General features: G+C 36.2%; 1 protein-coding gene across 1 annotated transcript in view; it reads right to left on the reverse strand.

Moving 5' to 3' along the window:
• Window positions 1-16962, reverse strand: part of ASB15 (ankyrin repeat and SOCS box containing 15) — a 49563-nt gene that overhangs the window by 14213 nt on the left and 18388 nt on the right. Inside the window, exons 3-7 of the mRNA XM_039861064.1 lie at window positions 9673-9745; window positions 4977-5085; window positions 3323-3375; window positions 3101-3232; window positions 1840-1998 (exon numbers count right to left, since the gene is read on the reverse strand). Coding sequence (XP_039716998.1) covers window positions 1840-1998; window positions 3101-3232; window positions 3323-3375; window positions 4977-5083 — 451 coding nt within the window. The 5' untranslated portion in view covers window positions 5084-5085; window positions 9673-9745. The remainder of the gene's footprint in view (window positions 1-1839; window positions 1999-3100; window positions 3233-3322; window positions 3376-4976; window positions 5086-9672; window positions 9746-16962) is intronic.

Consider the following 16962-nt stretch of genomic DNA (forward strand, 5'->3'; position numbering starts at 1 on the left):
GAGAAGCTTTTCCAAGGCTGCCTCTTTCCTCTTTCCTGCTGGCTGGCAAATGGTGACATCTGAAAGCTCTGTGTAACAGTGGCAAGGCCACCCTGCCATCCCTGGGCCACTCACTCTGAAACGTTGTGTGAGAGAGAAATGAACTTCTTTCTTTTGAAGTTGTTGTTGTTTGCTTGCTTTGTGTATCTTTTTGTTGTTGTTGTTGTTTTGTTATAGAAGCTTTGCCTGTATCCTAACTATAATGATTAGGTTGGTTGTTCAGTCTGATTTGAATTTGGGAAGGATGAAAGCTCTGACATGGGACAAGAGTAAGCAAGAAAGAATCAGATCAGAACGACCCCAGTCAGTGGTGACACTATTCATTTAACAAGTTATGTCCAGGGGCAGAATGTCCTCCTAGATATCCTTCCCCTGCTGCCCACAGTATCCGGCTTAATGTGACTTCTCAATAAATGTTGGGTGCATTGATATTGTTGAATTAATGTTGTTGAATGTAAATATTTTACTAATGTTCATGACTTAACTAAGTTTTCTGTTAACAATATTCAGGTTGTTTTTTTAAAAAAATTAGTGATTTCTCTGTGGATAGGAGCCGTGGCAGTGTTAACTAGCTCTGACCACAGCCTACAGTGCTTTATTCTCTTTCTCTGTGATTGCTGATAAATTATCTTAGATTTCCTCCTCCTCCTCCTGGCACGCACGCAAATACACACACACACACAAACACACACACACACGCGTGCGCACACACACAATTTCATAATGGTTCTCCTCTCCTGAGCATCTATCATGTGGCAGGGGTTTAATATATTTATAATTTATCTAATTTTATAACAATTCTGCATTGTAGGTGGTATATTTTCATTTTACACATGAGAAAACTGAGGCCCATGATTGTAATCACATAGCTAGGATTTAAATCCACAGAACAATACTGTACTGTATGTTTGAAAGTTGCTAAGAAAATAGATCTTAAAAGTTATCATAAGAAAAAAATTTGTAGCTGTGAGGTGATGTAAATTAACTAAACTTATTGTGTTGATCATTTTGCAATATATACATATATAAATCATGTCATGTACCCTAAACTGATACAATGTTATATGTCAATTATATCTCAATAAAACTGAGAAAAAATAAATCCACAGATTTATTTATTGGTGCCAAAGCCCAAATTCTTACTCCATAACCCTATGTCTCTGAGAGAAAGGAAATGTTATCTCTTGTCATTTGTAGTTAATCTCATCTCTCTGCTCCTACAAACAGACCTGCTATTCTTATTGGTCAACCAACATCAGGATATGCAAGACTGAGAAGAAGCTGATAAATGACACTTTCAGGTCTGTCTATCATTATTTCTTCGTTGTGTCATAGTGGTGAATCCTTTATAGGTACCCAGTCCTGGAACTGAGTACGTGGAATCTGCTGGCTGCCCCTCTTTCTAGTTTGGTTTCATTGTTCTGATGTGAACCTGGTGTCTCTCTTTGGACTCCCCTTTCTGCCTCTTTCCTTTGGCCACATACCACACATGCAACCCTCCGTACAGCTAGACCCTATCTAGAGAATATTCCTTTAGAACTGGCATTTCTGGTGTCATAAAACTGCTAGGTCAGATCCATCCTGTTTAGTTGGTGCTGAAGGATCTTTCTCATTTGATCTCTTTGTGGGATAAGAAAACAAAATCATAGGACAGGTGAGATGAAGGTTAAGGGAGGAACTCAGGGAATGGAAGGAGACGAGGTCACATAATTTTAACCAATACATAGTGGTGTGCAATAAATACTTATTAAATATTTATTTGTCTCAAACTATAAAGGTTCTAGAAAAAAGGTCATTTACCAATCAGAAGGGGCGTCTCTCCTTTGTCATTTTTGGTGTTTGGCCATACTCCTTTTTCTAGTAAAGCTTTTACATTTTCCACCAGACCAGCTTTGATTGCCAAAGTCAAGGGCGTTTCTCCATCAGCGGTCTTGAACTCCCAGAGTGTCTTATAGGATGCTGAGATGGGAAAGTATTGTGTAAAGTTAAAAATCTTTACTTAAAGGATATCTCATAGATCAGAATAATGCAATATCATCCATATTAAACTGAACAAAGTGAATCGATGAAAAAGGAAAGACTAAAAGAAGATGTGAGTAAAGTTTATCAAATGATGGTCAGTATAAATAGATGAACATGGACTTGCTAATAAAGTTGACCGCTGAAAAGCCAACATCTGTTTCAAGGTGCTCTTTTTTTAAAAAATGGGTTGTAAATTCGCATTTCTGGATAAGTTGTAAAACAGCTCCCCAATCTTTAATATTGTTTTTTAAACTGCACTCAAAATTGGTTTTTGCCAAATGAAGTCTGAGAATGTGGGAATGAGAATGTGTTTAAATGAATATATCCTGTCGGAATGTGTTTGAAATACTGTATTTGATATCACCTTCTATATCTGTCTATTTGCCTATTGAGCTGTCTAGCTGGCTGGGTGGTTAATTATCAAGTATCTATCATCATCTTCTAGGACATAGAATTAGAGGCAACACTAAAGGTTGAAAGATAGGGCACTCTCAAAGTGTTTTATAAGATGCCAAGCTGTGAAAAATGCTGTTTTAGAACATGAAAATTATTATTAATTATTATTAATATTTAACCCTGGGTCAAATTATCATGACATTTATTCATGCATACATTATAAAAAATTTAATGTACTATAAGGACAAATATAGTAAGTACTACTTGTACTATATAATAACTTTTTGGAAGCTTTTAAGACATAGTTCAGCATGAAAAATTAACAACCAATTTCCAAAGCAAAAAGATTTATAATCAAATCAATTAACATGTGATACATATACACACTTTTATCACTTTTCTGTAATAAGCACATCTTCCTGCCAACCTGTGTTATATTCTTAGAAGGATGCAAAGGGTGAACTTTAACCTCGAAAAATGTGCCAAATTTTGTAAACTAAGTTTAAAACATAGGGATTGCCTTTTCTCAATTTCAAATAAACTTTCATTCTCTCTCTCTCTCTCTCTCTCTCTTTCTTTCTTTTGCTTTTGATGTTCACTGAGAACACGTCCCACTTCTACATTCTTGTTTCAGCTCTCTTACCATCCAGAACAATTTCAAGTACTTGCTGAAAGGGTTGAACAACAGCTTCATGCAATGGAAACCATCCTTTTTCATCAGCTTCATCTAATGCATATTTATATTTCACATACTCCTGGAGCTCAAGAATGTGACCTAAATTAAAGACATGAACTGATAACAAATCTCCGTCTTGGCAAGATAGAATCTCCAGTTTATCCCAGTGTGGGCAATACACTCATTTACCTTGTTTTATGGCCTCTACAAGTTTTCTGTTTTGATCACTTAGTGGTACAAATCTGCCAGAGAAAGGAAAAATGAGCCATATTTATAAAAGTGGTATATTCCAAGGAACCAAAAATTTTCATTTATATTGAGCTTTTGTATATAATCTTAATCAAGATCTAGAGGAAATGTACACAACTGATTTTATCCCTTGTAAAAATGTCAGATACAGAGTATATTTATGATACAGTAAGCCTAGGAACATTAGTGAAAATGGCAAAATACAGGATTATAATGCTTTCTCTGAAATGAGTGCTAAGCAAGGAAAAAGGAGTAAAAAACTGGAGTCAGAGTCAGGAAGCTGGGTTCAGGTTTTGTGATTTCATGATCTCGGGGAGGCCAGTTAGCCTGTCTGAGTCATCACTCCTCATCTGTAATATGATGGGATTGACAAAGAAGATCACTAAGGCTTCTTCCTACTTCAAAAATTCTATGTTCAGTAATGTTTCTCACTTTGAACTCAATAACTACCAATTAATGACAGCTTATTCGAGAGCTTATGAACCACACTGTGTGTTAGTCTTAATCAAATCATCCACAAGGCTGAGCATTTACTGAACAAACTTCTAGTCACCAGCCCAGTAAGTCATGATGTCACCTCTCAAGGCAATTCTTTGACGTTTGTGTTTATTTAAAGGAAACAAAGTATTTCATAACAAATGGACTTGACTCTACCAAGCAGAAACATTTGCTGGCGTTCCAGGGTTGTAAATGTCTTCCTGGGAACTCTAAACTTCTAAAATCTGTCTAAGATAAGGGAAAAATTAAAGAGACCAGAAATTTAAATGCAACATGTCCATATTTTAAAGCTCAAAAGCAATCATTTTTTAGCATTAAATCTATTCAAAATATTTAGTGTTAAAAAGATTTAGTACTAAATTTCAGAATACAGGATTGTAAATATTACAATAGAACATAAAGGTAAACTAAAATTTATTTTTGTCAGAAGAATAATGTATGTTGCTTGAGAAATTTACTTTTGCAATTTTAGACTCTGTAAACACTGCTAACATAAAACATCAATTTTATGCATAATTTGTTAACTTCTGTCATTTGAATAGTAGATTGTGAAATAGGCTCTGGTTTATATATTATTTTGTCATACATAATAAAAGCACTCAACTCCTTTCCCATTCATTGAACTTATGGACTAGGTGGGTTAGTATTATTCTTCATATTTAAAGATTCAAAAATGGAATATATTACTTGTAAAAGTTGCCTGAGTCAGTAGCAGAATAGGGTCTAGAAAACACAGAACAGACCTCTATGTACTTATTTATATATCAGTTGTGTAAACTGTACATACAAATTTGTTAAAGTTTATTATCCTTTTGATTCTATATTAATTTAGAAAATAGGCAATCCTGTGCAATTGAATTCAACTAGGGATTTCCCCTCTAGGCTATTTCTATCTTGCTCCTGAGAAGGGGATGTGTGGAAGATCAGACTGCTAACCCTACATGCAGTGGCCCTTGTAAAGCTGTCCAATTCTCTGCCAGAAAAGAAGGGTGAGCATTTTCCTAGAGGAGGAGTCGGGAAATGTCATTCATTTCATCTTATGCCAAAATGAATACCATAAAGAAATTTTGTTGAGGATAGTCAATTTGATCATTACCTTTCAGGATAAGATACAGTCTTGCTGGCTTCAATGGATTCTTGAATACTGAGCTGAATGTCGTAACTTGTAAGATGATCTTCTTCGGGGTCATCATTAGAATCCATGACTGAATAAAATTTTGAAAGAAGCAATTTCTTATCATCAACAAATGGCACAGAACACAATACAGTTAACATGAAAGATGCAAAATGAAAAACTAAAATGCATTCACCTTTCTTCATTTAACAAAGACAGATGCGGTTAACATTTTAATTCATATTATATATGAAGCCCATTTTAACTTTTGAAATCTTTAACTACCTGCCCTTTGGGTGTCAGTATTTTCTAATTTTGATTTTCTTTTCAGCAGTGGCTACAGTTGGGTTCATAACAATTCACTTTTTCCATACTTCTGACTTAAAATAATTTTGGTTCGTGTTTCCTCAAGACATTGTTTACACAGCACGTTAGAAGTTTAAAACTCTAACCTGGAGGAAGTGAGACAGTGGCAGGAATAGAGAACGGTGAGCCTTTCACATTCTTTACTCTTTATTCTGTGTCTGCTGTGTTTGCTTATTTGTTGATTAATTCCTTTTCTCACACCAGCAATAGTTTGAGTTGGCTGCCTCGAAATGCACTTGTTTCTGTGTTTGTGTTTAACTTCTAACAGGCTCTAGGCTTTTTGAGGTAAAGGGCTCTACCTCATCTATCTCTACTCTGCATCCCTTTCTATTCTAAAAGGTGTTTGGCACAGGGAAACTTCAATGAATATATTCGTTAAATTAAACTAGAGAGAAGAGGAGAAAGTCACGCCTAGCCTTGCCCTCGGGAAATTTGAAGAGTTAGGATAAGGACCATCTTAACTTTATCCCCAGACCAGAGACCAGGCCTCCTACAGGTTCTCCATTTCTCCCTCTGGCACAATTATATCCATTATAAGCCATGGCTCTAGACCTGCCCATCTCCTCTGAAGATAATACACAAAATATAAATTATTTCTTGTTGTCTTAGTGCTTTCAAATATCAAATTAGAAGAGTGAGTGTCTCTCCTTACTATTGCATCAATTGTTCTATCTTAGAAAATTTAGTAAGGGTAGAAATGCAAATAGTTCTACAGCTAGGCTGACTGACCAATATGAAATTGTTTTTGATTAGTGGTACTTTTCAAGCCAAAATGTATTATTTACCTGAAATTTTACATTGTGTGATGTATCTTTTCAAGGGGAAAAAAAAACCCAAACCAGTATCTTGTGGGCAATTTCCAAAACACAGTTGACACTTGCTTTACCTCTTCTCGTTGTTCAAGGTTAGATAAGTTCAAACTTTAAGGACGGTTCTATACATGCTTATAGCCAAGGTCCCTGACCTGTGCGCAGACTGGACACAAACTCAATGGCATCATTTTGATTTTATTGTTCTGCACCAGTGGCCTTACTATCACCTTGAAACAGAAAAGAGAGAAGAGTGACAGTGTTTGGAGACTGCCCATGAGATAGTAGCAGCACTCCACCAAGCATGTTTCCTCGCACCATGATACCTCACTCTACCCAAAAGGCCAACATGTGCCCTAGGGATTCTAGTCAACAGACAGATTTAAGTGGTGTTTTATTTTACTCTTTTATTGTTTACTGGTCCATTGTTTCTCTCCTCCCAGCAGAACGTAATCCAATAAGAACAGAGAATTTGTCTGTATCACCAGCGCCTAGATCTCATGGTTCACGGTCTTTAAATGTATTTCGAAGGAATTAATCAACGACTGAGTCTATAAATGAACACTAATTTAATCTAGGCTCTGCTTTATTCTTAGAACTGATTATTACTAAACAAATTTGATTGCCCACTCTGTGTTTGGCTTCCTTTTCCTCACTTTTGTGCTTTTATATCTTCTTCCTCCTCATCCTCCAGGCCCTTCCAGCAGTTTCACACCCATGGCCCACTCTGCCTCAAACCTGGCTCAAGTTGTCCTTTCTATAGAAGCCCTTGCTGAAATCCTCCAATTCCTCTCTGGCCTTTCTTTATCTATGATTATCTCCTCTTATATAATATTTTCCCCACATCTGGATTTACGCTCATTTCGTGTGCTCTGCAAGTTTTACACATATTTTCACTTTGTATTCTCGCTCTATTAGTAGAGATACTCTAGGCCTAGGAACACTCTGAGTGGAAAAAATGCTTTCTTTTCATTTATGTCTTCTTTCTCTCCTTCCACTATTCATCAACAATAGCAAATGGTTGTCCTCAGTGGTCACTGGAAACAATCTGTTGACTCATTAGTAATGGAAAAGCACTGAGTCCTTCAGACAGTACAATTAGATGATGAAGTTAAAATTGTGGCATTGCCTGTTGCCTTGCCACTGATATCACTGTGATGATAGGGGATTGCATGGCTCTGGGATTAGTAACGAGATACAGAGCCTTTCACCTATTTAAATCATCAGTTTAACTATAACCCTGTTTGAAATGTAGGCTTCCAATATATGAGATACCACAGACTCCTTGGAGAACTGAGTTGGTCTGTTAGAAATTTATTTTTTTAAATATCCTTTTAACTGTCATCCAGAAGGAAGTCATCTAAGACTCTTAACTGTTTTGTATCTCTAATGACAGCCAGATAGAAATCGTGAGAAAACTCTTACTACATTGAACAATATCTACTTGATACAAGCTGTCGCCAGCTTTTTGCTGAAAGCTTGGGATGAAGTGAAGTTCTGTGTACAGGTGCTCCTTGGACAGACAATCAAAAGAGTATCATTGGAATAGATCTAGAGACATCAAGATACAATGAAAAGAGCTAGAAGAGAATTATTTATCTGTATCTCAAGGTTAAAATGACCAGGACTCAATCCCAATTGAAGGCTGGCAACAGTCTATTGCCAGCCTTAATCTGAAATTATTTTTAAGTTAAGTACCAACCAGGTATCTGAGGAAGTCCAAATGATATTTTGACATCCTTTAGGACCCATTCACAGGTGCCCCAGTTCTTAGCCTAGAAAGATTAAGTGACCTTTTCTAAATAATAGTTTGCCAATTTTGTTCTGAAGAAGTCCACTAGTAAGATTTATTTATTCTCCATAGGTAGCTGATTTACAAAATAATTGCGACAATCATATTGGACAGTAAGCCCTTTCATTTAAACCACTGGTTAACCTCGCGTTGGGCCAGGAACATATTTGATGAAAGCAATGGTCTCTCCAAAGGGATGCAGGCTCACTCAAAATTTTGCATAAAATTTTAGAGAATTCCTGGATCCTCTGAGGCCCCCACATGTACCACAGGTAAAGAACCGTTTACATTAAGGATTTTCAAATGCTAAATGTATTATTCAGATATCAATAATTTTTAGTTTAGTTTACAGATGGGCTGAATAAAACCTTAGATTTAGGTAATGGGAAAAGGAAAGTTTGGTGATCAGGTAAGCTTTAGATGATCTTTGTTAATAACAATAGCCATAAATTATTGAACAATCGCTTTGTTTCTGGCACTGTGCAAAGCACTTTGCATACACTGCCTTGCATTATTGTGCGTAAGTGGAAACTTAGGTTTCCAGAGGTTAAAAAACCCATCCAATGTCACAGAGCTAATAAGTAGAGTCTAGAAAAAACATGGGTGACTTCGTTTTTGAAGGTTTTTCCGAAGCTGCAGGAAAACAACCCACGGTCTGTTGCCCTTAATAGAAAACACACTGATCTAACTCTGATCTAACAGCCAGCTCTCAATGACAATAACTTCCAAAAATAAAAAATAGCTTCCAGGAACGCATAAATCTTTATCTTCGGCTTTGTACAATAAGGCTTTGTGTTGCTTAGGACTGTCTCACGTGTCCTAGACTTGCCTTCATTCTGTACTTTTTGTTTTGGAGTCTAAACATTACTGTTACAATTTAGGATTAACATACCAGTTGGTGCCTGACTGAGGAGGCTGAGGCAATGTTGCAAGATATGATGCAGGAGTGAACCCGGCTACATGGTACCTCTCTGTATCGGGCTCTCTAAAATTACCTTCGATCAGTGATCCATGCTAAACACTGTACTGCTGATAAGTCTGTGAGGCTCCTCAGAGCATCTCTTGAAACATGGGCGCCCCCAAAGCACAGGACCAACTAAGGTCCTCCTTTTCCCTGAACCAGGGCGAATATGACTTTGTTCCCCATGAACTGTTGGTTTGGCTTACTTCCAACAACATCCAACATCCAAGTCTGTTCATCTCATTCACCCTCACACTCTGTCTTGGCAAAACAAAATTGAAACCATCTCTGTGGGTCTTAAACGAGGCTGGCCCTAAGAGTTCCCAGAGGTGCTTCCATGGTGCAAGGAAGGGCTTTGTGTCCATATCACACCGTCCCCAGCACCTGTCACTTCAGTGTAATTCTGTTACATTACTGAGAGAATCTGTTCTTTAGGGCTTATTATTCCATCTTCCAGTGTCCCTTTTAAAATGCCAATAGTCCCATATTGGTCCCCAGTGTAGAACCAGAATCTCTTGGAGGAGGTACTGAGGGTGGCATGGGGTAGGAAAGATGGCAGAGGGTCTAAGACTGAGTCTGGTGGGAGGAGATGAGAGGGGATAAGAACAGAGCAAAACAGTAAAATTTGGTTCGATTTACAGTTTTATATGAGGCTAGCCCAAATGCAAACCCTGAGGTTCTGAAGAACGTGCAGGTTCTGCTGTATGGAAGGTGGGGGAACCCTGATACCCAAAGGAAACTTTCTTTTACCTTGAAACTGCTATGGTCCTTAAGTGATGCGCTCATCTGCTTGAGGTCCCTGAGAGAATCATCAGTGCCTGACCTATCAGAGGAACGGCAATGGTTAAAGAACATTTTCATTTTTTGATTTTGTTAAGAAAATAGTTATTATATTAAAACAATACTCATCCTCATTTTTATGCATTTTGATCATTCGTATATGTAATTTTAAAGATATACTGATATCCATATAAATAAAATTTTGTTATAACTTTGGTTTTTATTTGGTGGCCACACACTTTTTTTTTTTTTCAGTATCCTCTAGCACAAAGTGGCAAATCAGATAAATGGCTTTTTAGGCTGATTTCAGTAACAGAGTCAACGTGTTCCCAAGAGCTTTTGGAGGGAGGTAAGTCTCTGTCAGAATTAGGTTCCACCCCACAGGCAAATGTAACTTTTATTTATAAGATATAAATTACAGCAATTCCCTCTTTGTGGAATTTGCCTTTAAATTAGAGAGAAATCCTATGGATGACAGGAAGAACTAGACCAGCATCTTCCTTAACAGCACAACTTGTTCTGCTGATAGACACACACACACACACACACACACACACACACACACACACACACACACACACACACACGATCTTAGCGCAGAAAATTAATGCAACTTTTATGTTGCCTCAAAGAGATACAACTCAACACTTTAGAACTGATATAAAAAGGAAAAATGGACATATTGATCTCTAGACACTAAGTATGATATCTGGCATGTGATAAGTATTCCCTGAATGAATGAATAATTGGATAATCAAATATACACTACTCATAAAATGAGCAAAATAATAAAATAAACTTGTGTTTTCTCTCTACGTCATACATATGTTTTTTTCCAAGTTCACTTCCAATTTTGGGATTGTACTAACTGAGGTTTCATTTCTAGGTAAATACGCTAGAGACAAAAACTGTACTAGTTTTGCTTGTCTCTAGTTTCACATTATAAAATTAGACATTTTTACCTTCTGTTATTGATTTCCAAGTTAAATTCAATTATGATAGAGATGTAGGAAGATGCAATGATAGCTTTTGAAAACGACACACACAGAATTGGAAGGAGCTTTAGGTTCACAAGTATGTGGATTTCTACGGGAATATAAACATAGAATAGAAAAGAATAGAGCAAGCATGGTCCATAAAAAGGTAATGTATTAATAGATGTGCCCTTATCACAAGCTAGTATGATAATATGATTTTCAAAAAGCTCTACCCTTTGCCTGTAATTCTAACTCTAGGAATCTATTTTATAAAAATAATCAGATGTGTAGAAAAATACTTTTACATGAAAATGTTCATCTCAGCCACGTTTAAACTGCCAAAACATAAGAAACAATATAAAATGTCCAGCAAGAGGAAATTTGCATAAGACTTTATTGTATACCCAAGCAATGGGAATCTATACAGTTAAAATTCATATCCTTGAAGGATATTTAATGCCATGAATAAAGTATAATGTATGAGAATAATATTCATTTAATCGAATATGACCAACCACTTTGAAGGAACTAAGATTGATTTTATAGAGCCAAAGCTCAAAAAGCCTTCCCGAAAATGAGCCTAGCATCTGACCCCCAGGCTGAGCCTTACAGGTGGTGAGATAGGTCACTTCCTGGCAAGTCAGGGACCTTGGTGACACTGAGAAGAGACAAAATTGCCCAAATTTATAGTCAAGCAGGTGAAACCTGGTGGAGAGAGTTTCTTGGCTTGGGGACATACAGAAATCTGAAAGACGCCTCTATTTGCCTGAGTCATCCAAGCCATGACTTCATTATCTAAGTTATTGTGTCTGTCTGCAAGAGATCAAAAGTTTATTTTCCACTAATTAGTGAATGGCAGGCCCTGAGGAAGGTGACACAAGTTACAGGTAATAAAATAGCTACATTTAGTTTATACAACTGAGTTATAGGGTGAGTAAAAGTGTTTTGACAACATTCATTAGCTATAATAGCAATAAAAATTAAACATCTCCAGGCCATAATAAAAAGCAATGTATGTGTATATATATGTATTTGCATATATACATACATACATATACATATACACATATTTTCTCATTTAAAATATTTAAAAAATATTTTTACATGGTGTATTTTGTTTGACACGGCTGAAGTCCCTGTCTGGTGCTCAAGTTAAATCTTTTTCCATTTGAAAATCACTCAAACAATATATGAGTCATTGCATTTCTTCATATCTTATTTTGAAATCATATACAGGCCACTGATTTCTTTCTGCTGGAGACAATTGCGTAGTTGAAACCTCATTCAAATCCTGCCCTCCTAGATTAGCTGCCTCATTAGCCGTGTCTGACGTATTGCAGGTGGTCAATAAACATTACCTGTTATTGGTCTGTGATTGAACTCCTCTGGAATTCGGAAGTAGAATTTTAAAGGTTGTTTGGCAGTTTTAGCTCTATTCCTCACCCTTGAGCAGGCACTCTGACACATTCATTATTTCCTTCTCCTCCCTTTTCTATAGAATTACCAGACTTCTGGGTTAAAGACCATTAGGTAGCCTCACCTGTAAATTCCATTTCCAATATGCCGAACAAGTAATTTTCCAACCTCAGCTTGCACAACAAAGTGACAAGAAGCTTACTATATCCCCACACTCCCCTTCTTCTTTAGCCAGTCTTAACAATTACGGGAAACATTTTAGTTAATTCCATCTACTCAAATTATTGTTCTATGATCCTAGTTCCATCCCTCAGAGTCGCCCTGAGAAAATGTGGTTTCTCTGCCCAGGAAGGCTGTCAGGTCTCCACTGAGCCTTCTCCTCCCAAGGCTGGACCACTGTTCTTCCTGTGATGCGGGTTCACCTCTCTCCACCATCTCAATTGCTTTCCCATAAACACACCCTTTTATCCTTCTATTTTTGAACGTGGCCCTGGACCATGGGCTCTGATTGTAGCACAACAGCTGCAGTCAGACAAACACCATATTAAGCAGGTATGACTGCCTTGCTTTTCCTTGACACTATTGACCTGTTAATTTATACCAAAAGCAGATGAATTTGGGGGCTATTATGTTACACACTTGATTCAGATCTCTGTTTTCCCAAACTCTGCAGAATTGCTGTGTAATTTTGTGCTGGACTCTTTAATTTTATTACATTTTATTTATTTATTTTTTAGATTTGACCTTTATTTCAGCTTGCTAAGATCTAATGCATTTTCTGTCTCTCCAAGTATTGTTCTAGTTGCAGTTCTATCTCCATGTCTTCTATACGTCCATCTGCTCCATTAATAATGATAAATGTTTAACAGAAATTGGCACAGGACTGAGGCCTTCAGGTTGATACTGATCTATATATTTATTCAGCTACAAATCTACCCAAAGACACCAACACCTAGTATTAATGTCTCCTTTTAGATAACAAGACCATCCTCAAGACATACTGTGAAATACCTTGTTGAAATACAGAGGCACAGTGTTTAGTACATTTCCATTTTCTATTAAGTCAAAAAGACAAGGGAGAGTTGATCTACTAGTTCTCAGTGATTATTATTTTTTCCCTAAGGGGTTTCAGAACATTCTATTCACTCATTCAAAAATAGGTATTCAGTGTCTGCTCTGTTGTAGTCATAGCACTAGACATACGACAATAAGGTCTGTGCCCTCAGGAAGTTTGCTGCCTTTAAATAGTGCATTCTAGACTTTTCCCCAGAAACAACATCCATCTATCCCCTTTCTTCTAAGGTTTTGCAGACAGCCAAGCACAAAGCAAGGTCCTCAATAAATATTTGTTTTATTGAATTTAATAATTATTATAAGTAACATCTATTGAGGGCTTACCTGTCACATGCATCACACTAAGTACATTAAATAGATTATGTTATTTAATTTCTCCAACATGCTTTCTCCCCATTATACAGATGAGGAAACTGAGGCACAGAGTATTTAGGTAATTTGCCCAAGCCAGCACAAGTAGTGAGTGGTAGAGATGCGGATATAAATATAGTCATTTGACACTAGATCCACATAGGCTTAACCACTACAGTATGCTCTAATTAATGACTCAGCTACTCTCATGGGATTAATGAACAGAGGGTAATTCTAATATTCATAAGCCTCAGAAAAATTTTCAAAAAGGATTTAAGCAAACAACTAGCAAACCTATCAAACAACTTCAGTGGAATATATTTTCAGTAAATTTTCATTTGAAAGCAAGGTATTCCCATAAAAACAACAGAAATCTAAAATTATATTTTATGATAATAACTTAATGTTCTCAGCACAAGGCAGTGTTAGGACTTGTCTACATCACTGCTATTTCATAGAAATCATTTCATTTTAGTTGCAGAAATTTCCTTAGAAATTATCTCTTCATTTAACAACCAGATAAGTAATGGTATCAGATAAACTCTAAAGACTTGACAACTTCATGATTCTATGACTTAATTTGCAGAAGTGAATTTTCAATTCTATTGAGTTCCTTTTCTTCATCTGATTTAAAGAAAATTAAAGGAACTTTTTGATCTGATTATAAAGCATCCATCTTTTGCTACAAGTGATGAAAAGACCTTGATACAAATTTATTTTAATTATTGACAAAAATAATTTAATTTTTTGTGTCAGAAATCAGGGCAAGCTAAGACCCTTTTGGGATTCCACAGTGTGTATATCGACACTTCCTATAAACATATTTATTCTTGATCTGTTTTTCTCACGATATTATTTTTCATTACGTTTAAAAAGTATGCAATGGAGTTAACATTCTATAAACAAACAAAAACAACTCTGTAATTAGAAAGGCCCTAGACAGGCAAACCTACAGTTGATCAATTGGAAAGAAAGTAATGAGATGCTACCATAACACGTACTTCAATCTGTTTAAAATAGTCCCAATCCTAAATACTTAATAAGCTGGTTGGTGAGGGACAGATCAAATATTTCATAATCTCACCTTTTGGAATGATCGTCTTGTCATTCTTATCCAGGGCCTTGCCTTCCTAAACTAGAGGAAATGCCTTGGAGCCCGTGTGTTCCTCTGCGTATCTAAAATTAAGCGCCCAGTTGGTGGCTAAATTAAGATCTGACCTCGTACAACTGAAACATAAGTGGTTCCTGGCACATGGTAAAGTATTACCCATGACTTCTCTAGACTCTCATCAAAAGAAACACAAGCCCACAGAAGTATAATAAGATTAACTGTGTCCTGACTGGTTCAAAGAGCTCTCATGAAAACAAATGATCTGCCAGCTCAGCTGCAGAGAGGGGTCCTGCTAAAGGGACAAAGCAAAACAACTTAAATACGATCGAGGAATATTTTTAAATTAGTTGTTCAGGAGACAAATCTGTAAATGTGTGCATCTGCAGATTCAAATCCACGTTTAATCAATTTTAACACACACCATTTCTCATTCTTTATCTTTTAGACTCATGTCAAATCTCATTAAATACAATCTTGTATGAATTTACTGTCTTTCATTTGATTTACGTTTAATAGCTGCAAATCTGATTCACAGATGGAGATATGACAGTCAGTGAAATCTAATCTGATCAAGAATCTTTAGGTCAAGTTATAGAATATAAATAGTCTAAAAAAAAGTGAGCCACAGATATAAAGCAAGCAGAAAAATCAGCATTTTAATTGGAGCGGTTGTTTGTTTTCTATTTTAAAAACCCAGTAAAGTTCAGTGTCTTACTGGTTTTCTAATAAAAATAATCTGCCTTAAATTTGTTTTGACATGGCAATCCTTGGCTTAACTCTGCCCACTGTCAGCACTCACAAAGCCATCTGGCTTCTGTCCCCATCACTCCACTAAAACAACTCTTCTTAAGTGTCTCAGTGACCTAGTGTCTAAGGTTGATTGACATTTTTCATTTCTTATTTTTCAGGCCCTCTATTGGATTTGCTGCCGCTGATCCCTTTCTTATTTCCTGAAACTCTCTACTCTCTAGGCCTAGAGGAGCACTGTATGCTTTTGTTTTTCTTCTTATATCTCTGATCCATTCTTTCTACTTGGTGTTAATGAATAAACACATAGATTTACCAATTTTATTTCAAAATTTGGAAAACCTTATTCAGGGGAACTAACTCTTCTCGTGATAAAAGAAGTTGAATTTCAATCATCCTTGGAGCAAACCTCGAAAAATATTTTGTATGACTACCACTATTAACTGTGTCTTGGAATAGTGAAGGTTGAAGGTGAGAATATTGTGAGCATTTTATAATTATTACTCTAACTTGGAATTTTTCAATAAAGAATTCTTGCAAAAAACAACCAGTATTGTGAAACTCTTTGATTTTTACACAATACTTTTTTTTAACTTATAATAAAAATTCACATGAAGATTTAGAGCATAATGCAATTTATGGAAAATCTATACCCAACATTTTAAAATGTGGTTTGGCACATTTCAAGGACACTTCTGCTCTTATACCAATCTATTTATGCCTGTATTATAATAGTTCTTATACATCTTACATCGTACACTATTTAAAATAATGCTTAAAATAATAGGATAAAAAAAGACTGTGGTGAATAAATGAGATTGTTACTGATGACATAGACCTATGAACAAGTCTTGTCTTACCACTTAACTGTCTCTGTCACCTTAGATTTGCTATTTAAATCTTCTGATACTCAATTTATTCATCTGTAATCATGAGTAATAATAATAATGAAAATAATAATAATGCAATGACCATGGTACCCACCATTATTATGAGGTCTATTCCTCAAGCAGTTAATCATCTAAACACATATAATAAAGTATGCTTTGAGTAATTCAAATATTTAAAAGAATAATCCGTTTATAATGCTAATAATCACTTCCACATTTGCCTTTTTGGATGCTGGTTTTTCCTGATGGTTTTCTCAAAATGGAAACAAAGTGGATCAGATTCTTGCACAGAGTGTGCATGTGGTTTTGTCTGGTACCCTCTGGTGAGGGTGAGTTTCAGGGAAAGGTGATCAAACAGTTAAGGACTATTGAATACTACTGTCGTTCTGAGGAAGGAACGTATAAAGACACTGACATCCAAATACATGTCCCTTCTATCTTTATATAGCAAGAAATGCAAGTTCTGTTTCAAGATGATAATTATAGAAACTGATATGAAGAGTCTTAGGTTGAAATGGCTGGAGCACGGGGTTAGAGAGACTTTCCCTGTAACTACCAATTTTTATTTTAGGAACAAGGCATTTGAGTAGCATTGAATGCAAACTGCCAGGGAGAAATGAGGCTTCCTGGCCTGGTCAATGTACGAAATATCCCAATCTGTAGAGAATTTTTAAAGGAGTTAAATTTTACCCAA

This window comes from Pteropus medius, unplaced genomic scaffold (assembly GCF_902729225.1).
Source record: "Pteropus medius unplaced genomic scaffold, Ma_sr-lr_union100, whole genome shotgun sequence".
Taxonomy (NCBI): domain Eukaryota; kingdom Metazoa; phylum Chordata; class Mammalia; order Chiroptera; family Pteropodidae; genus Pteropus; species Pteropus medius.